This window comes from Micromys minutus (genome assembly GCF_963924665.1).
Source record: "Micromys minutus genome assembly, chromosome: 2".
Classification (NCBI taxonomy): Eukaryota; Metazoa; Chordata; class Mammalia; order Rodentia; family Muridae; genus Micromys; species Micromys minutus.
Window position 1 is genome coordinate 68,089,687 of NC_137971.1, and position 21,819 is coordinate 68,111,505.

At 49.1% G+C, this 21,819-nt stretch overlaps 1 protein-coding gene across 12 annotated transcripts in view; it reads right to left on the reverse strand.

Moving 5' to 3' along the window:
* The window catches only part of TACC2 (transforming acidic coiled-coil containing protein 2), a 199,772-nt gene that overhangs the window by 2,919 nt on the left and 175,034 nt on the right, over positions 1–21,819 (reverse strand). For 10 of the 12 annotated variants that reach the window (XM_080911974.1, XM_080911977.1, XM_080911975.1 and 7 more), the window contains 10 exons: positions 18,060–18,121; positions 16,953–17,068; positions 15,635–15,806; positions 14,313–14,453; positions 13,389–13,478; positions 6,695–6,838; positions 6,251–6,327; positions 5,581–5,624; positions 382–542; positions 104–210 (listed from right to left, as the gene is read on the reverse strand). In XM_080911974.1, coding sequence (XP_080768100.1) covers positions 104–210; positions 382–542; positions 5,581–5,624; positions 6,251–6,327; positions 6,695–6,838; positions 13,389–13,478; positions 14,313–14,453; positions 15,635–15,806; positions 16,953–17,068; positions 18,060–18,121 — 1,114 coding nt within the window. The remainder of the gene's footprint in view (positions 1–103; positions 211–381; positions 543–5,580; positions 5,625–6,250; positions 6,328–6,694; positions 6,839–13,388; positions 13,479–14,312; positions 14,454–15,634; positions 15,807–16,952; positions 17,069–18,059; positions 18,122–21,819) is intronic. The other 2 variants (XM_080911972.1, XM_080911971.1) reach the window with 1 other exon arrangement.

The window sequence follows — 21,819 nt, forward strand, 5'->3', positions numbered from 1 at the left end:
CAGTGGGTGGTGGCTTAGCGCCACCTTAGCCCAAGTCATAAAGATCAGCCACCCATTGCAAGTCAACACCTGTAGCTCCTGGGCCCGTCTAGTGACCAGTTACCTGTCCAGTTTCTCTTCTGCGTGCACCTTCAGGGCCTGGTACCTCTGCTCCTCTTTCTTCACTCGGGACAGGTACTCCTGCGCACATTTCTTCAGCACCTCTTCATTCTGATGTGACAGGGCCACCAAAAGAAACACCGAGGGGCTCAACAGAACATCCAGAACAGACAACTGACTCCTTAGGTCCTCATGATGGCTCAAGATGGACTTCTGGACTCTCGCCCCGCACTGGCACCGTCCCCTCCCCTGCTGCGGCCTCTCCAGCCCCCACAGACACACCTTTCGAAAACCTTCCAGGACCTCCTTCATCTTCTCGTATCTCCTGAAGAGGTCAGCCAAAGACTTTTCCACAGAGTTCAGGTCAGCCAGGGCTTGCTCCTTCTCCAGGACCAGCTGCTGTACAGTCTGGTGGGAGATGGATTTCTCTCTCTGTTCGTCCTCTGGCAAGAGAGATAGGAGTCAGACAATGGAGTCCATTCAACCCAAATTAGATCACAGGGGCCAGCCTAGCCTTGAGTACAACTCAAGGGTTTCCTTGGAAGGAACCCATCGTCCCTCCCTCCCGGAGGGTTCCCAGGGACCACACGCACAGACCTGGTACTATAAATCTGGGGCCATGGTGTATCATGTTGGGGAGAATGCGGCCCTTACACATCTACACTGGAGACCCCATGGATCTAAATTTCCTTCTCTAAAAAGATCCACACTGGATCAGAAATAAAAAATTACTACTGTATTCTAGGAAGATGAGATTAAAAGGTGCTGTGGCCAGGGTCCTCGAGGTGATGGGTGACTCTTCCGAAATGGTATCAAGACAGACTAGTCACTTGGACAAAGAGGTTTCTTTATCCCTAGAACATCCCTGAAATTCTGTTCACAACAACACTGACTTCTTGGTTGTACCAAGCACTACACTCCAGACAAACTGCAAACCCAATTTTCAGTAAGGCAGCGCGGTTCCATTCTGGGCCTAGTTTAGAATGCTGGTGCTAGCCAGGGTAATAGCTCTGCTCTCGCCCATGTCTCTGCACTATGGGACCAGCAATCTCTGACACAAATACAGCTCCACCTCCACCTCCGGGCACCACCTCTAGGCTGACTGTGATAGGGTAGGCAAGGGACCCTTGCCCCTCCTGGTAACAGTGGATTAAATGACATCTCCTAGCTCCCATCCCTAGGACCAAGAACTCCTGGGGACAGTATGCAGCCCAGCAGATCTTTGTTGATCCCAGATCAGACGGGAGGGAGGGTCCTGTCTCCTGCCCAGGACTGGCTTGGAGCTGGTTACTATGAGGGAAGTCACATCTAGAACTTCTAACAACAAAGACAGCAATGGCAGCCGCCAACCTCAACTGCAAAGTGAGTCTCTGGACACTGCTTGCAGAGACCTCCTCTCATATTAATAGGACCCAGGCTGCACCCACACACTTGCTGCAGCCCTGATACCCCCTGCCCCAGCACTCAGGAGCCCCAAGTTATGTGTCTCTGATCTTCCATCACTTCCTCTTCATTCGTCATGTGAAGGAACATGCGTGTGTGTGTGTGTGTGTGTGTGTGTGTGTGTGTGTGTGTGTGTGTATGCCTGTGAGGGCATCTTCAGGACAGGTCATGAGTGACCTTGTAAACTCATTCATGTTATGATGGTGTTACTGACAGCTGGCAGAAAGGAGGAGGTGGGGGTTGGCTAGAAGTAGGTCACTGGGGCCAAGCCCTTCGGTGATAATCTTGTCTTAACTTCTCCCTTTTTCTGCTTCCTGCCTGTCAAATATGAACTGCATGTCCTCACCGCCACGGTGGACCAATTGTCCTGAAACTGTTAGGCAAACATCAAACTCTTCCCTTCGGCTCAGTCTGTCAGATTTTGGGGGAAAGCAGCAACAAAAGTAATCAGGCCGCTCTCCCCAGGCTGACCGAGGGTTGGTCTGGTTCGCTGCTCTGCTCTGGCCACACAAAACTCCCACACGTGTGGTGCTGCCACGTGACCCATGCACTGCATAAACAAGGCAGCCCCGCAGTGACCAGTTCAAGGTTCTCCTGTTCCCAGAGGCTTCCACAGAGAGGTCACTTGTTCACTGAGGGGACAGCACAACCCAGGCGCAACCCCAAAGACAGAAGCACGGCCCGACCAAATCCCTCCGGAACATCCTGAAATGACGGGCAGGTCCCACTGGGAACAGCCGGAGATTTTGATTTGGGTTGTTTTTCCTTCTCTTTTCTGATAGGCCATCCTCTCGCTGTATCCTAAGTTCAGCATATCACTGCTGTGTGGTACAGTGGTGGCAGTGGGGTCACAGCCTGAACTTTATTCCAAGCCTGACAGAGACATGTGGAAAGGCCCCAAAATTTTATGGTCCCAAGGCCTTGTGTACAAATCAGATGTGAACATGCATTAGAACCAGCTGGAGAGCTACTCAGACTCAAGGTCCTCCTACTTTTTAACTCAGCGGGTCAGGGTGAGGCTGGGAATCTACACAAGTAACAAGCTCCCTGGAGACTAAGATACAGCTGACCCACCTGGAAAACCACTGGCCAAGGAGATGTCTAATGTCCCTCCATCCTGCCTCTGTGATCCCAGGGTTCTTAGTATTCTCAGCAGCAGTCAGAAGCCACCAAGGGCAGTGGCTCTGGAGTCTGACATGCCAGCTTGGAATCCCAACTCTGATACTTGTCTGGTGTGTGACTTGGGCAGTGTTCTTAAACTCACTGTGTCTCCTCACCAGAGGCAGGGGATGGTAGTGCTTCTAGACCATAGCATTTGGGGAGATTAATACAAAGCGCTTGGCACCCGAGACAGCCTGGAATCTTAACCACTGAGCCGTCTCTCCAGCCCTTCACTAGATATTATTAACCGAATTTTAGCCATTTCCTTTGTTCCCAGCATGCCGTACAATGTGCATTCTGGGCTGATCTGTGGTCACGTATACATTTCACCAGACAGGCTGAAGGAGCCATTTATCAAACAGAGTCCATCTGATTTCCTGCATATAAGATGTCGCCTAGCCCAAGATTTCCTCTTGTCACTTTCAAAAATAGAATTGCTGGGCTCCCAGGAGAGCCAGGCAATGGCAAGTCTGCACAAATCTTTTTTGCCCGTGACCAACAAAGTTAGGCTCTTAAAGTCAGGAAATCAGCCTCAGTCCCCAGACACGACACGCCAGACTCGCAACCCTGATGGGGCTTTCCGGCGAGTGCAGGCAAACCACGATTACATCAGAGGGGGGAATGCGGCAAGAACAGGAAAGCAAAAATAACCAAGCCAGAAAAACAAAACACAAGCGAGGGGCTGCACGGGTGGGTGTCACATGGAGTGGGGGTGGGGAGCGTTTACTTACCAGGCTTGCCTGTTTGGTTTGCAAGCAAAGGGCAAGGAGCAACAGAAAAAAAAAAAAAAAAAAAAAAAACAAAAAAAAACGGAAGCAAAACAGAGAATCAGGGCAGTTGTTAGAAAAGCAGAAACAAAAAGAGTCGCGACAATCTGGAATGCAAAAAGCACAGGGGTCCCTTCTTGTCCTACATTCCAAGGAGCTGGTTACTGAGTTTTAATAAGGCACACGTTCTTCTGAGAGGCTGCTGGGAAGGGATGAGGAGGTGTGGAGCACCGAAAGCTACATGAGCGGAAAGAGCTAGAGCCTGGGTCACTCTGGTCCTAAGCTGCCAGGCTCTCAGGCCCAGGTTCTCCTTGCTGGACCGGCGGGAAGAAACCAGGATGGAAGGGGGACTCCAGAGGAGGCCCATGGGCTTGTTTCTACACTTTCCTAAGAGGCAGGCAGGTCCGCTCACCTTCCCAGTCTTGTCATAGGTTGTATGCGAGGACCCTGAAGTGTTATAGTGGCCTCGCCCAGGGATCTCCATAGCAACGAACATACAATTTTTCTGGTTTGAAAAGCTTTGGAAAAGCGGATGAGCAAGAGGCTGGAGAGTAAGGCATGTGACTACACACACAGTAGGGATGATGCGCTCAGCTGGGGATGTGGTAGTAGGTCTCATTGAGACACCCTGGGGGTTCTCTTATGTACAGAAAACTGTTCAGAGTCCACGTAAGAAATGCACCAGGCCTTTGATACCCACTCCTCTGACTGTCCAAGATTAAAATGTTCCACCTGCTGTCTGCTGCAATTTATCTCAGAAGCAGGATCAGCATCCAGTGCCTTCTATATTACCATCATGGCAGACTCCCCTGAGAGGTCAGCCAGAGAGGCCTGCATGCTTAGAGCCAACCAGGAGTAACTCTTGCTTTTCTGAACGTCCCTAGCTGTGGCAGCCTTCCCTTAGGCCTTTTCCCCCTCAACACCACACCAGCATCTTCCAGTGTCATATCCCAAGACACCGGGAAGCAGCCCTTCCCACACTGAGATAAGCATATTTCCTCTCCTGTGCCGGCTCTCAGAGTTCCCAGTGTGCTGAAGCTTTTATCTCATCTCTAAGCTCCTGCATTCTGTTCCAACGCCATGCATCTTCCGTGGAACCAGTGTGGCTGAATGTGTCTTAGGGTCTTGAGGTAAACCAGTCCTCAGTAATGTAAGACACAACTAACGCTCCAGAGAGGGCAGCCATTCAACCACTGGCCCCCCTGCTGCTGCAAAGCCCACTGAGCTGTTTATCATGAGGTAAGCTACAGCCGGGTGGGACTCAAAAAGCTAAACATTTGCTACAGGGCTCTTTAGGCTTGTGTAGTTCCAGGCTCAGCACATACATTTGTATGTTTACCCCACAAATCCTTAGGTGGAAAAGATTATTTCTAAAACCGGTTATCATAAACCTAAGCAAATAAACACATAGCCAGACATAAATCAACATGAAGACCAAATTCCCCAAGGTTATAAAAACCTGGTCTTGGAATATCTCCAAAACTGTTTCTCATTATAGAGAGGGAGGATGGGGAGGGATAGATAGTAACAGAGGGAAGGGAGGGAAAAGAGAGAGAAAAGGAGGGAGGGAGGGAAGAAAAGAGGGAGGGAGGAACGAAGATAGGTTGGTCACTGTGTGTCATTTGCTAATATAGGGCCTTCTTTCATTGCAGGCCTAAGGGATCTGCCAGCTCTGGCTGTCAGGGATGCAGTATTCTGATGGAGGTATCACATCTTAGGGAGAGCTGGGATTGGCTACTGGGGTCTGCCAGCCACAGGAGGAAGGGTCTCGGGTAGGGAGTTGCCACAGGTTCCATCCTGGCCCTAAATCCATGTGTTAAGGCTGTATGAGTATTGAATCATTGACTCCAAACAAAATTGGGGCTTAGGGGTTTCAATTCTATGCATTCCTGCAAGCAAAATCCAAAGCTCTCACACAACCTAATGGCCAAACTCAGACTCCTTCCCAACATGGTGGATCCCCTGGCTACAAGTGCAGCTGTGCCGGTCCCTGCCAAGAAACTCATTGCTCTTAGAGGAACTGGCTCCGGGCCTTGACGCTCAGCCCCCTCCTCCCGTTCTCCTTCCCCCTCCCCAGTCTGGGCCTCAGCACTCCGGTTGTGACACCCACCAATCATCTGTGCGATGGTCTTCTCATATTCAGCCACGATTTTCCTGAAAGAAAGACAAAGGCACACTGAGCTACGGTAACAGGGTGGTGTCAAATCTCCGCCACACAGCTGGGCAGAGTAACCAGTGAGCAACAGGATAAATCTGGCTGGTCAGTGTTGGGCTCACACCCTCTGTACTGTTCCTTCAGCTCACCAACAGGTTCCTTCTCCGGGCATTAAGCCTTCAGTCCTGCTCAAAGCATGCAACAGCCCACTGTCCACTATGTGAATCCACAGGCTAGAGCTCCCCCCAGTGACAGAAGCACCCATACCTCATTGCTCTCACAAGCTTAGCACTCTATCCGGCTCCTGGACATGGTGGCCCAACGTGCACAATCTCCTCTCTGACCTCAGCTCTCTCATTCCAAGTGTAGCCCGGGTGTTTGCTTACTTCCTCCATTTCTAGCCCCCAGAGTCTGTTGCTCAAGGTCTAATTCAAATGTTGTCTTTTCCAGGAAACCTTTCTTCATTGCTCTTGGGGTTCCCTAACATTCTCTCTGTATCTTCTTCCAAAGTCTCAGAAAACACAAACTAGTCTCCTCTGATGGAGGGGAGGGGCACCTCGGCACAAACCGCCATGACACCAGGGAGCGGTGCTTCTAAGCACCGGGAAGGCTGCGCCCTACTGACCTCATTTCTACCACTTCCCGCCGGCTTTCTTCATATTTATCCCTCCACTCTGAGACTTCTCTCTCCTTGGCAATGACCTAGGGTCAGGGAGAAAAGAAAGGCAGATCCCAAATGAGTGCATTCTGTCCTGACCAAAGTCAGGATGCATCACACACACACACAAGATGGAAACTTCTCACATAAAAGCAGGATTCCATCCAGAGAAATCTCTCCAAGCAGGAGAAATCAAGACTCCTATGAGGCTCCCCGGGAGCAGCTATGACAAAGTATCTCTTCTATAGCAAGCCAGCCATGCCTGTTAGCATGGTGACTTGGCAGATTAGATAGAACTCATGGGGTGTTTGGGGGACAGTGTCTCCAAAGACACCAGCTTCGAAGATAAATATAGTGACATCCTATCCCGGTGTCAAGAACATGTCCTTCCAGACACCCAAGGCCCCGTACCTCTGCTCTGGCAACTTGGAGTGCAGAGTCTAGGTCTGGCTGCTGGAACAGAAGGCCCGGGGGTTTCTCCACCTCAGTAGGCCCGATGTGGGAGTACAAGGCAGTTTTGGAGATGGAGACATCTGTCGGGTGAGCAGCTTCCCTCTGTGGAATGGTTTTTCATTAGAGAGAGAGAGAGAGAGAGAGAGAGAGAGAGAGAGAGAGAGAGAGAGAGAGAGAGAGAGAGAGAACACAGTTACCACTAATGGCGTGACACACAAGGCTGCTCTCGTGGCCTCGAGAACTGCATCCACCCGCTCAGCTTCATGGACTTTCAAACAAAGAACACGGAAACTATGAGGAGATGCAAAGACTCATGGATGAGAGCAATGCCAGGTCCGGGGGATGGGAGGCTTTCACACTGCACATGTGCAGACACACAAAAGGGCTAAGGAGACGGCAGCCTTTGTAACTGGGAACCCTGTGGGTCCAGCATGTCTGCAGCCTGCTTTATCACTGCCGTTTATCGGATGCGGAGCCAGCCAGGCGGTGTAAGTAGAGCGTGGGCATCATTTGCCAGCCCCACTTCCAAAGTAAAGTCCTGCTGAGGGATGATACCAAATGCTGGTCTACACCGCCTAGTTTTCAGTAGCTGAAAATTAGGTTTTTTTTTTTTTTTTTTTTTTTGTACAACTGACCACTGCCACATCTGGTTGTGCTCACGTGGCTCCGTTTAAAAGAATGTGATCAGCACAAAATCTGAAGCCTCCTCTTTTCCGCCTTGTCAGTTCTGTCTGGATTTGAGAGTGTGCTGCCATTAGGTCTGTTACTTAACAGCAAAGGGGAAACCTGGGGTCAACGCCAGTATCTACCTACTCTCCCTGATGAAACCTGCATCAGATGCTGTGCTATCCGGCCCAACCCAACCAACAACAGTCCCAGCTTTCTTCTGTTCCCTGGGGTTCAGTTCCTAGCCTCAGAGACACGAAGAGGGAACATGGCTGTTCTTCCACTTCACAGAACATTAAGTGACTTGCAACAAAGTTGCTACGCAGTGTTAGGAGCATAGTCAACTAGCAAGGCCAGGCTTGCCTGCCACTAACCCAAACATCCAACCGCCCACTCACAGTCCTATGCATTAACCGCACGGTGCTGTCATGGTTGCCAAGGAAGCTTGCAGCCCAGTTAGAGCACAAGTCCATGTTACAGTGGAAGGTGGGGGGTGGTCTGATGGGCAGAGTGGGACTGCTCCATCCTTGGAGAACCAGGAGAACAAACTGTGGGCTGAGCACAGTTATACAGAGAGAGGGAAGGAGACAGGAGGGTGAGGATTGAGACATGCTTCTGTGGTCACGGGAAGGGGTGGGGCTTAAGGCCCTGGAGCACAATGTTTAGAACCACAGGAACCACTAGCCATATTTCATCCCACTATAGGGGTTCTAAGGACCTAAATAAAGCAGGGAAGCACTTAGAAATGCAGGTCCAAGAGCAATGGATAGGACTGGAGGTCACCATTTAGAAACCTTTAGTGCTCACATGCAAGGTGCACACAACAGTTTAGTTGTCCCAGAAGAAAACTGTGACCTGGATCTCATTGTCCCTGCCTGCCCTTGAGCTAATCTTCGGGTGATACCCATTTGTCACCTCAACCCACTGAGCCTGCCTATCCCCAGCTCACTGAGCCTGCCTACTCCCCAACTCACTGGCCATTACCTACCCTCAAATGGTACCCGCAGATCACCTGAATTTTACTGCCCAAGCCTGCCCTGAAATCCCTGGGCTCACCTTCAGTGAACTACTTCCAAAGCCAGGAGAACATGACCTGGTCAACCAGAGCATGGACTCTAATCACATGTCAGATGGGAGGCCATGAATGTTTGTTTTTTTCTTAGTTTCTAGGACATCTGCCTAGAGCGTAAGCTACCAGCCCTGGGCAGCAGGCTGAGATCCCTCAGGAGAAAAAGCGCCTCCAGGTGGCAGGGCAGAGGCTCTGCATGGAGGGCTTACCTTTGCTCGTGGCAATGGTTTGGAGTGCTACTTCTCTGAGGGAAAACATCTCTGTAGTAATAGGAAAATTATACCTGGAGTAATTAAACTATAACTATTTAACAGTTGTAGTTAGAAAAGTCACAAACACAAAATTAGGGAGAGAACTTAAGAAGGAAAACCAAACAAACCCAATTCTTTCCACTTTAAGTGTTCTCCTTTAAAGGGGCGTGGGGTGGCTGAGGAGATGGCTCAGTGGTTAAGAGCACAGGCTTGTCCTCCAGAGGTCTCAGGTTCAATTCCCAGCACCTACATGTTGGCTCAATTTATCATCCTTGTCCCGGGAGATCTGACACCCTTTTCTGGCCTCTGTGGGTGCCAGGCACACACATGGAACACATACATGCACGCAGGTAAGACAACTATACAGGTAAAATAAATTTTTAAAATTTGAGGAAAAAAAGAAAATTTCAAAATGAACAGAATTGTGGAGCTGCTAAATTCTCTGGTCTGGTACTTGTGAAGGGAGGCTGGGTCTCAGTTTCTCAAAACAAGATTTAACTCAGCCTCAAAGTAAAGCAGCTTCTTGCAGTGAGAGAAAATTTAATAATGAAAATGAACTTTATCAGCACAGGGCAGGACCTAAATATGACCAAGGAGCACATCAGAAATTATTAATCTGCCCAGTGTCCTCTGCAAAATACGGATAGGATGACAAATAAAGAGAGATTTCAAAATGGATGCAAAGGAGTCAGACCCCATGGTAATATCTTTCATCCACCAGCTTGGCATTTTCCATCAGAGAACAAACAGTCCCAGGGCCACCTACAGCCGCCTGCATGGTAACGAACTTCAGAATTCACACCTTGGCTCTTCCTTTCGGCCATGGCTGTTTTATGTCTCTCGCTAATATGTTTAGATCAGTTATTTTTAAACCCAGCTTCATTTCACACAACCCTAGTCTTGCTGCTTCACACAGGCCAAGGCCACCAGAATCCTGTTTACTAAACTGTGAAATGGTCACAGTTCCAAAGGCACAATGGATCTCTGATGCCACCTTCAACCCTCTACTGTTTTCTACAAGCTGGGAACTGATTCCCAAGCTGTGGGCCTTCTGCTGGCCTTGATAATCGGATTCCTCAGGTCCCTACTTCTCCTTGTGTCCCTTCATGATCAGGGTAAGATCACTGTCCCAAGAGCAGTCAGAGGCAAACTCAGATCTGGGGCTTGGGGAGCCATGAGGGAGAGACACACGGGTAAGGCCAGGGAAAACCAAAGCTAAGGCTCAGGGATATCTGGGCCATGTGGCAGCATCCAGGACCTTGGCCAGATGCTACACATCCAGAGCAGACAGTTTCCAAATCCAGGAGTTATGAGCACAGGTAAGGCACCTGGCCCCACACCTCAGTCCCACTCCTTGGAAAGCATCAGTACCAGACAGCAACCAGCTGTACCCACCCCCATTGATACCCGGCCTCCCAGTCTGCAAACTACAGATTCCAAAGCTAGAGAGCAAAGAAGCCCACCAGCCAGTCCTCTGTCCCTCTTCTTCAGACTGTTCTCATGGTTTCCAGGGATGTGCCTCAACTGTGGACTCAGCATCGAATGGTGGGCGGAAGGAGTTACGGTTGTAGAGGTTCATGAGAAGCCCAAAGGAATGGTGCTGGCTTCTTGTCAATAATACACACCGTGCCTGACAGGCTGCTGTGTCGATTGACAAGAATATATATATATATATATATATATATATATATATATATATATATATATATATATATATATATTATATATATATATACTCTGCACCCACCAGCTCTGGGCAACTCTAGGCACCTGCTCGTCTAAGCCAGGTGACTGTCTGTCTGCCTGTTTCTCTGTCTCTCGCTGTCTCTCTCTTTCTGTCTCTGTCCTCCCCCCTCCCTGCCTCTGCTATTACACACAGGATTCCCCTCTGTGCGGGAACCGTTCCCAACCAAAAGCTTTTTATGTGTATAGTCAGTGACCTAAATTGCCAGAACACACTTTTCCACCTTCATCACGGGTCCCCCTTTTCAACGAAGGCCAACAGGTCCAGAGATCAAAACCAACTTGTCATGCATGCAGAATCCGCCAGCATACCCTGCTACCCACACGTTGGAAGGCCAGAGCTAGGCGCTCTGAGTGTGGAGTGCAGGGTTGCTGTATCCAGAGCGAGTTCTCAGCCTCACTCCCTGGGGGACAAATGGAACTCAACACCAGTATGGGCGGGGGGTCGGGGTGGTGGTGGAATAAAAGGCCTCAGCCCAGAGGGGGTGAGAGTTACTATATAAAAAATATATTTCCAATAATAAAGCAGGGGAGTTAAGGCTGAATATGATCAAAATACATTGTATGTGTATGATCTCAAATAAAGTTTAAAAAGCATAATAACAAAATACAAAGAAAGAAGAAAGCCATAGCCTAACACCAGGACCCCAGCTCCATTTCTGACTGAGTCTGGGAAGGAGAGCTCAGCACTTCTCACTGCAGTTCTGACCCGACTCTGTCCACCCCAGAGCTGCTCTAGGGAACAGCTGGTTTTTCATCCTTCCTCCTAAGTGATTTCAGGTTTTCATGTTGCTGCCAGGAAAATGGGGTCACATCACCCACATCTGAGATCCCAGGGCAGAAAGGGCAACCTGAACCCACAGACACTGTTTTATGTGTTTCCATCTCCGGTTCTGAGGCAGAAAGGGGGCACCAAGCACAGACACAGGAAGGAAGCCAACAGGGGCTCCCTACAGTGAGGTCAACAGATGCCCCAGGAGCAGGCTGGTTATAGCAAGAGAAAATATACGTATTTTCTTTCTATGTACCACAGTTACCAGGTGTTTTCCAAAAGCAACACAAGCTACTATAGTAAATGTTTCTCCCACTCTAGGAGGGCTCTGGCTCCTCCTGGACAGAATCTCTCAGTGTACACATCTGATCCCGTTAGAAGGTGACTAGGGCTTTCTCATAGCTTATACTCTGCGAGTCTGTGTGGCTTTGCTTTCTTAATAAAAACTAGAGCACATGTCCTGAGGCTGCCACAGATAGGATGCCAACTCTGGCAAATTCTTAGGCAGACAGGGTACCCGCCTCCCAGGAAGTCTTACACTAAGCCTGAACTGTCAGAAGGTACCCAACTCTACTTCAATATTCTCCAAGACAGGAACACACTGTACATACACTAGTCAAACTTGTAGGCAATTCACTTTGTCTTAACATTCTTCTGCAAACATTCAGGAAGGGAATCTTGCAGGGGTGGGCTATGGGGGTGGGAGAGGAACCCAATCCTCTCCTGAAAATCCCTTTCATGGCAATTCGACTCAAATGTACACTTTGGCAACAAGAACAAGGGCACCCCTGGCTTCTGTTTATCTTTTTATCCCTGCCCTGTGTGCCACTGTTCCCAGGACACCCACATTATGCTCACCCCCTGTCTTCAGGAGATTCGACTGGGATGTAGCCATCGAGATCCCATGTGTGGGCCCCTGGGACAGAGCAGGGCTAGATTTCTGTTCCTAGACCGTAGCTGGGAGCTTCTCTGCAAATGCCCTACAATGTGAGACGGTCCACCGGTGACCCCTGTCCTAGTCCTCACAGGCTGGTGAACTCTGTAAAGTGAGTCTTAGGTTTGCTTTCCCAGAAGAGGTGCTGTGAACATCTTCTTGTGCTAGCTGGCTAATAGCTGCTAGCTAGCACACTAGTTAACTGCACACCAGCTAACTAACTCTTCACCTCCACAGGCAAACTCCCTCTGATTAGTCTCATCTCGGAGACTGAAACACTGAGGTTTGGCAAGGTTTCCTGAGTCATTCAAGGCTCAAACAAAGTGGGGGTCCAGCCCTGGTCTAACACACAGTTCACAGGGCTTACCAAGCTCAGGGTGGGGCAGGCAGTGGGACTGGGGCCACAGCTCACAAGCAGCGTGAGGGTGAGGTACCAGATACATGTCACTACACGTCACACCGTTGAGTATTACTCCCAAGCCTAGAAGCCACTAGAAGTGGGATGACTCTGAATGTCCTATCAATGTCACAGGCCACTCAAAAATCAAGGGCAGACACACTCTGGTCTGTGAAGCACAGGGTCTGCTGCCCTTTCTGTGGGAAAAGCAACTAAAGTAGTATTTTCCTGGAATAAGGCCTACTTATTCTCTCTGCCTACTGCCAGTCTGTACCGGTAACACAGTGACGGAGATGTACAGCCCACAGCCTGAGACGCCTACCATGGCTCTTGTTTAGCTCTTCATCCACTGTCTGGTAGCAAGTCTTGTTTTCAATTCCTACTTATTACTGTCGCTTAGTAAAGTTGGATGGACTCCTCTAGAAAACAGAAAAGTTACAAACTACTTTGTCCCATAAAGAGACAAAAGGTATCCATAAGAAAGGAAGATAACCCCAAGGGGGCTTCTTCTTTTGTCCTGGTGAACCAGCACTAACCAGTTTTACATATAACTAGTCTCCCATCTTTTTCAAAGCCTTTCAAATCCCCGGTGCTACAGGCTGGCTTCTCTCACTTTCGTAGGCCTGGCTGCACCACCTCATCCCCACACGTGCGCTTAGTGTGTGCTTGTGCAAGAGTCACACTTTCAGCTTCAGAGAAATAACACTTCATGGGACACTCGCGACGCCCGCCGGGCCAGTGGTTAGCAAAGCAGCCCTTGGAACCCCGTGGCACACACAGCATTCCCAGAAGGCAGCGCACTGCAGCAGCAAACCGGTACCTTGGTGTCCTGGCGGCTGCGGGAAGCCAGGGCGATCTGCCTGGCCAGCTTCAGGGCTTCTATCCGCATGACAGCAAACTCTAACTCCTCCTGCCCGAGGGGTAGGGGTGAGCAAACCGTAGGGAAATGCATGAAGACAGACAGAAGGCTCTCCACATCCAGGAATGAATGTGCCACACAAAAGCATGACAGGTACTTGTGGGAAAACATACGCTCAGCTTTCTCTCACAACTAACACCTCAGCAGATCATGAAACTGGGGTTTAAATTCCTTTTTGAGAAAAAAAAAATCACCCCTTTGAAGGTCTGTCAAGAAATATCATGCTAAGTGAATGTGAGCTAAGTTTCAAAACAGGACGGCAATTTTTACTCTACCGTATTCCTTGATGTCTTTCCTTTTGTTTTTTAAAAATTGGCCAGCGCTTGCTGTAATGGCCCGGGCATCTGAGAGATGCCCGTTAAACAGTCTCTCTGGGTCTGCTTCACTTCCTGGTCGGGGGATGGCAACGTGAATGGTCAGATTTCTGCTGTAGAGATAACCGCTCTGTTCCAGGTGTCAAACTGGGTCCAGATGTTATCGCCATGGAAATCTTATGTACTTAAACAGCTTGGCTTGACCTGAAAACTCTGCTTATTAGTAAATAAGCCATACATAAGCACTGCCTCTGGGGCTATCAACACATCTGGAAAATGACTATCGGGACCAATTTCCCAATAGAAATAGAAACAGTCCGGTCAGTACGTAACTCTGGCGTCCTGGATATAGCACACACATATATCAGTGTCTGAGCAGAAAAGACTTCGTCTGGAACATTCCCAGCATTGCCTCATTAAGTCCTGCCTCAGCTCAATTTAACACAGGGTTCATTTTCTACTGAGGTTTTGACAAACTCCAAAAAAAAAAGGTCACATGTGAGCTACAAACCTGAAGTTTCTGGGCAAATACTGGGGGGTTCTTTTCTGCTAAGTCAGGCTCCAGATAGCCAAGTGCACCACAGAGAGAGGCAGGATGGGCCAGCCTGCTGAGGAGGGCATCTGCAGAGGCAAAGGCACCCTCCGGAGCTGTCTGGAGGCCGGCAGAGAGGAAAACGGAAAACAGAGCAAAGTAGAGAGATATTGATTTCAAGCAAGGACCACACATCCACACACAGCACAGTGCTGCACCAAGGCTAAACAGAACATCAATTAGTGGCTAAGACTCTGACTGCCATCTGGACATGACTAGCAGGCCCAGCCCCCTCTCCCAAGAGCAGGGCCTCTGATCCCCATTCTCCCCACCCCCACAGCCCAAGCCACCCTTGTTACCAGTGCAGAGGGAGCCACATAACCACTGCTTTTTGTTTGAAAAATCTCCATGGGTGGGAAGCAAAGCTAGTTGATGGGTTTTCAAAATGCCAACACAGTTCATCAAAGACACATCGTCAAGGAAAGTAAGGGGCATTTTTAATAGTGAAAAGATGACTTCCAACAAAAAGATATCTCCTAGTAGGATAGAAAGACTTCCAAATCAGAGGGCAACTTTGCCGGCAGTGAACCATGGCCAAGTCTGCCACAGTATTTATATGTCAGATTGGTTCACATCTACACCCTTTTACCGTCCACTAATTGTGTTTCCAGTATCCAACCCGGCATCCAAACTGACATACACATAGAGGTGTCCCATAAATGTCTGCAGCATGCGACAGATGAAACTGCCTAATGCAGAACAAGAGCAACAGGCTGCTAGGAAGGAAGTTGAAAGAAGTAAAAATATAAACTGACCCAAGCTGGTCTGTGCAAGACACGTGGAAGGCCCTCCTGTGGACACTGTACACTCTAGGGAAATCCCACGTGAGGAAATAGGATGTCTCAGCTCAGGACTGTGGACCCTGAAAGGCTTCAGAAGGGTTTGGGAGAGGAGGCGCTGAAGCCCTAAACCATGAACAGGAGAAAAATCTCCTACCCTGAGACCCAGGAGAAACGGCTGATCCCTCAAAGAAGGACATTCCTCCGTCTCCCCTTCTTTGCCTTGTCATACAGGCAACAGAAGCAGGGCTGGCTGATCACGGCTTCAGCTTGCCCATCAGTCCGGTTTCAAGGAGAGAAAAATGGAAATAAAGCGCTTGACGGAGAAGTGCAGTCACTGCAGGAGAAATAAACGACCTTTGCCTCCCTGAGACGTGGAGTCTCCTAGGCTGTGGTCGGGGGTCTGGTGAAGAGTAACCACACGGGAGGGTGCAGCTACCAAACCCCTCAGGTAACACTTACGATTTCAATTGCTTCTGCGGGGGTGCCCAAGGCCATGGCCTCCAGCTCCTTCTGGGACGATTTCTCTGGCACCTGTAAGAGAGGCTCCTGATTGGAGGACAGCCCTCTAGCGACAGGATGCTGGAGCTTTGCTGCTGCGTTCACCAGGGCTTCAGTGTCCTCAAAACTCGACCTGAGGAAACAAAGTCAAACATTAGGGTCTTCTCCCTGGAGAAGCCCTGGCTAAAGAGATATCCCACAAAAAACAGGACTTTCAAGTATGTGTCCAAGGAGAGACAAAAGCCATGTCTTCGGTGGTCATCCATCTAGAGGCAGGCCTTAGTCCAGCCATGTTTAAGGGACAACTGACAAGGGAGGCATGGAATATAGATGCTTCTGTCAAGAAGACAGAGCCCGGAGTTTAGGGCCAGCCAGTTATTTGCTTGTGTACTCTGAGGGAAGACTGTATATCACACCCACTTTCTTTTCTTGGAAGAAGGACGAATGCACCTTTGAGGGGATGAAGTTAGATGTTGTATGAACGCAAAGCATTCAACCCAATGCCTGCCATACGGGACTACTCCTGGAGACGACATCACTCTCATCCCCAACACCTAACCATCTGAACAGAGGTTAGTCTGCAGGGTCCACAGTACATCTCAGAAACCAAGGCAAGAGCTTCCCATCCAGCTCAGCGACAAAGCAGGCATCTGGTAGTAGATGGGACCACCCAGGTAATAGAGCAATACTTCATACTTCCCCAGTCAAAATCTACTCCGTTTGGAACGTGGACCCTGGCACATGCAAAGAGTGACACCACATTAGTAAGAAATATCTGCTGTGTACTTTACATGTGCCAGGCACTCTGACATCATCTCCTAGAAACCAGGTTCCCTGTGTCCAGCACTTGACCGCTTGGGGGACTGACAGTCTCCATTAATCTTCCAAAGACCCTAGAGTCACTTTATTTCTCTCACTTTACACACGGGGAAACTGAGGCACCAGGACACCCAAGTAACTCACACTAGAATTGGGACTTAACTCTTAGTGTTGCACCATACTGCCCCTACTGGACAAATGATAAAATAAAGCTGAGTGTAATCTCTTTGTGTGTGCATGTGTGTGTGTCTGTGTGTCTGTGTGTCTGTCAGGGTGCTTGCTGCCAGTCAGTTGCTTCAACTTCATTCAAAGGGCCCTGGAGTATTGAAGTGATGTGTCTGTGCTGTTGTGGACAGACTAAATTATGGGCTACCTGCAGACATGCAATGGAATGAAGTCAGAGTAACAGTGGGGAGGCATGCAAGGCCTGAGACACATCCCTCTCACGTAGAGGTCATACCCTGAACACGGAGTTGGAGAATCCGACATCCGGACTGGAGGAGACTTGACGGGGCTCTCCTGAGAGGTGTCGAACATAAGGTACAAGGCCTGCTTCTTCGGAGTGTCATTGTCCTGCTGTGGGAATCAAAGTCACACGTGCATTAGCTGGGTACAGTGGACTGAGATTGCCACCCAAGTGAAGGAAGCCCTCGGCAACAGGGGACAAGTCAGCCTTCATTTTCCTCAAGTTCCCAAAGGAGAGGGGGAAGCGGCAGGTGACTGGGAGAGGGCCAGGAGAGTGGGGGAGGAAGGGCTGTGGAGACCTAAGGTGGGAATATCCGGCTGGGCTGGTGCTGCCACGTGCCATGTTCAGTCCTCAGTGCGCACGGGCCACACTGGCAAACGCCGGTTCTGAGGCTGCAGAGCCAGCTAGCCGGGCTCTCAGTCTCACATTGGAATATAAGATGTCAGTGTGCTGACCCCAGTGATCAACACTGCTGCTAGGGCCTGAATAAGATGTCCCCCAGTCTTGGGCATGTGAATTCTTGGCCCTCAAATCATGGTGTTTGGGAGGCTTGGAAGGTGTGGCCATGCTGGAGGAAGGTATGTTACTGGAGGTGGGTTTGAAAGTTTAAAGGCTGTTTCTTATGTATCTCCGATCTGCTGTCATGAACTCTGACCCTCTGGAACATAAGCCCAAATTAATTCTTCTATAGGTTCCCTTGGTTATAATGTTTTATCACGGTGACAGAAAAATAACTAAGTTAGACCCCGAAGAAAGAGACAGAAATGACAAACAAGGCTTCTTTTCTAATTGGCTGGGCAGGAAGGCCATGAACAGACACCATAACCTGGGCTGTAGCTCAGGACCCTGGGAGTTCATCCGTGCTCAAGGCTAACAAGAGAGCTCACGTGGATCTGGGCACTGACTGTGTGAAGTGTGGCTAAAAGGGAGGACAGGAGTTACTAGCAAGGTGGCCAGATTAGTGTTCCAAGGCCTGGAGCAATGAGCCTTGGAATGAGAACTGGCAACTCTCTGTGATGGGTCAACTCTGAGGGGCCCTGTGCAGCCTTGCTGGAGATCCCGCAGAAGCCCCTGCCAGGCCAGCGTACAGGAGGAACTCACAGGTAAGGAGGAGCCAAGCTTTTCCATGTATTCAATTTCATAGGAGTTTCTGTAGTCCAGCTCTGCAAACAAACAGGCAAGATGAGTACAGGGAAGACGGAAGAACCCAGCAGAGAAACTGGGGGTCATCACTGTTACAGGTCCAGCCTCCAGAGAGGCATGGTTCAGCTATTTTCAGTCTGCAAGCTTCCTGCTGGTAGGACATTTGGCTCTTGGAAATGTGAACGAGATCCAAGGAAATGAAGGCATGTGTCCACACACAGGCTAGCAATAGGCAGACCCAAGAGTTCAGTCTGGAAGGCACATGTGCTTTGGGGGGTCTCTTTTTCCTAACTCTCAAGAGCTGCACATTGAATGACATGCCACAGAGACATCTTGGAACTGTATTAGACCTGCTCCTCTCCATGGGACATTAGTAGCCCCATGCTGCCCTCCCTCACCCCGAAGAAGTCTTTGCTTTGTCAGCTGCTTATTCACCCCATCACTACTGGTGGCTTTGAGGCTTGTGTCTGACAGTTTGAGAGAATATCTTACTAAAGCTGGTTTTAGGGATCTCTCTTGAGGTCCTGTGATCTGTTACTTGAAAGAGTATGTGGGTTCAAGGCCTGCCTGGGCTACAGTTAGGTGCAAAGACAGCCTAGACAACTTACTAAGGAGACTTGTCTCAAATGGGTTGGGGATGTAGCCCAGTGGGAATGTTTGCTGAGAACGTGCAGTACCCTAGCCACAGTCCTAATACATGGATGGATAGATAGAAGGAAAGGAGGAAGGAAGGGAGGGAGGAAAGAAGGGAGGAAGGAAGGAAGGAAGGAAGGAAATCTCATCTGCTTTAAATTCTAAACCTCAGAGAGTAGGCACACAGATAAAGTCAAGGGCAATTAGCCCCTCTCACACCAGGCCACACCAGGTTGGAAAGAGTTCCACCATTAGCACCAAGTGGCTCATATCTTTACAACTTGAGTGATGGCTGAGCCACCGAAGGATAGGGCCATTTCACGCTGAAGAGGTCCATAGTTATTTTTAGAGTCCTCTCATATCCAAGGACCATTTTGGAGACTTACTCCAACACTAGGGCATCTAGAAGCAAAGAGGACCTAACCAATCATCAGAGCTTTCCCCAGCAATGCCCTGAGCAAGAGATGAAAGGTCTGCAAAATCAACTGACCAGACTGCTCCAAACCCACTGACTTGGTGACAAAATGAAACACCAAATGCCAAGCTGTCATGGATAAAATGGCAAGGTGGTGGTAGCATAGGCTGTTAAGCCCAGTGCTCAAGAGGAAGAGGAAGGCAAACTTTGTGAGTTTGAGACCAGCCTGGTCTATAGACAGGGCTACACACACACACACACACACACACACACACACACACACACACACACACACACAAACCCAGCTCAAAAAGCAAAACAATAACCACAAAAAAGACAAGGCATAACATAAAAGTCCTACTATGAGATTTGCAAATGTGAAGAATGACAACCAGACTTACTATTGCTCATCCCAACATTCCTCTCTAAACACAAACGCTTCCCTTTTTAAGGGAGATGGATGGACAGAGAGCCTGGAGAAGTATGAGGAGACTGCACTCATCTACAAACATGGTATCTACCTAGACGGACACCTTGCACTTTGCTGGATGTAGGAGAAGGAGCTGAAGCAGGCGTGTATAGGGAGGAGTTACCACCAGCTGGCTATGCAGATCTGCAGGCTAAAAACAATTGCCCAGGGCTGCAGAGATGGCTCAGTAGTTGCCCTCTGGATTCCAAGGACACACACACACACACACACACACACAACGCACTTAAGTTTGTGTAAGCACACATTCACACAAATATAAATTAATACATTAAGAACAAAATAAAAGCAACTGCTTTCAGGATCTCCTGAAACAGTGCAGAAGAAAAGCGCATTCATTAAACAGGTGGACACAATAACTGTCAATCAGAGTGTGTACTCACTGGGAGATTATGGTGGCAACCCAGGAAGGTGACATTGAACCCACAAAGACAGTGCAGCCCCATGGGTAATTGCTAAACTACTGTCCTCTGGGGTTTTGAAATAACAAAGACACCTTAAAGCTCTTCTGTGATGCTTGTGCACCAGGTAGGAAGGAACAAGCTTGCACCCTCATCCTACAAATGAAGGCAGGCAGCCTGATGTATCCTCACCTCAAGAGCACAGAGGAGCTAGGATACCACAGACCGGGCATGCGCAGAGCTCGCCAGGTCCTCTCAGTGCTGAGCCTCTTTCCCCAGTCTTAAAAAAGATCTGCAGGATCTACCAGAGCTCAGAGAAAATGAAGCCCTATGTGTAAAATAATAGTCCCCGCTTTACTCTCTCCTATAGAATTACCATTGTTGTGAATGTGCGCTCAAATAGTAATTATGATGTCTAACCCAGTATTTCCTGTTCCTGTGGTTGGTGACTTCTGTATCATGAAGTCTCAGACCACAGCTGCAGCCTTGAACTGATTGATTCATTCTGAGATCCGCATCCTCGTCCCAGATGTCTGATGTGCAGAACAAGAGGGAAGACCTGATGAGGGGGTTCTATATACCCAGGGCGCGTCACAGAGATGAATACAGCAGGGCCAAGGCCTCCCAAAGGCACAGTGTCTTCATGGGGATGGATTCTGTCACTCAACAGTTAAAACGGATGGTCACTTGCCAAATCCCTATGGATAATTTCTCAGTGGGTTTTTCAGTGGGCAGGTTTAAGAGAGTTTTGTTCTCTCTCTCTCTCTCTCTCTCTCTCTCTCTCTCTCTCTCTCTCTCTCTCTCTCTCTCTCTCTCTCTCTCTCTCTGCAGTGCATAGGAGTATTCATATGTGAATATGAGTATGTGCACAGTACAGTGTATGCATGGACGTCAATGGACACGCTTAGTTGTCATCCTATGCCTTCCTCTTGTTTGAGGTGGGTTTTCTTGTTTTGTTTCTTTGGATGTGTATGGCAGACCACTGTGATTCCCGAGACTCTCCTGTCCCTGACCCCATCTGTGCTGGAGTGCTGTGTGAGACGCTCTTATGATGTCCATAGTAGTGTGGAGACACGGAAGGGAATCAGCTGTTGCCCTCAGTAAGCAAACAGCCCAGTAATGAACAAGAAAGGCACATACTTCTTCATCATGGTCTTAAGAGCCCCCAGATCAAGCATTAAGGGCAAGCAGGGAAAGGATGTCCAGGCAAAGGCTGAGACAGGAGGCAAAGGTGGGGAAGGAGGGTGCACTTCTGGTTCTCTTGTCTCTACCTTCTGGGAGTGTATGTGTGTGCCACTACACCTAGTGTTTATGCAGTGGAGAATGTCTACCAAGGGTTCACAGATACACTCTGCCAAGTGAGAATACCCCAGCCCTGAGATATATTGACTTATTCAAATTCAACAACCGGAGAGAAATCAGAATCTGAATACACAGCGTAAAGGTAGACACTGAGACAAGTGCTTGGGACCTTCCCAAAGCAATCAAGTTCTCCTTAGCAAGCAGGAGTGGATGGGGGTGTAAGCCTCTGGCTCCAGGCTTGATTAAAATACATGGCCATATTAGCCACCTATCCTCTGGGGGACAGGAACAGCATTGGCACCAAAAGACCCAGAGGTGGGTTGACCTACAGTCAAAGTTCAGTGTGAAAAACGTTCCTTTGGAGCCCTGCCTTTCAGAGCTACAAAAACTGTCTGAGCCGTACAGCCAAGATCAAGCAAGTGGGGGGGGTGGTGTTAGGATTTGGGTTAGAAGGTTCTAGTCTGGTTCTCAGCAGGCATC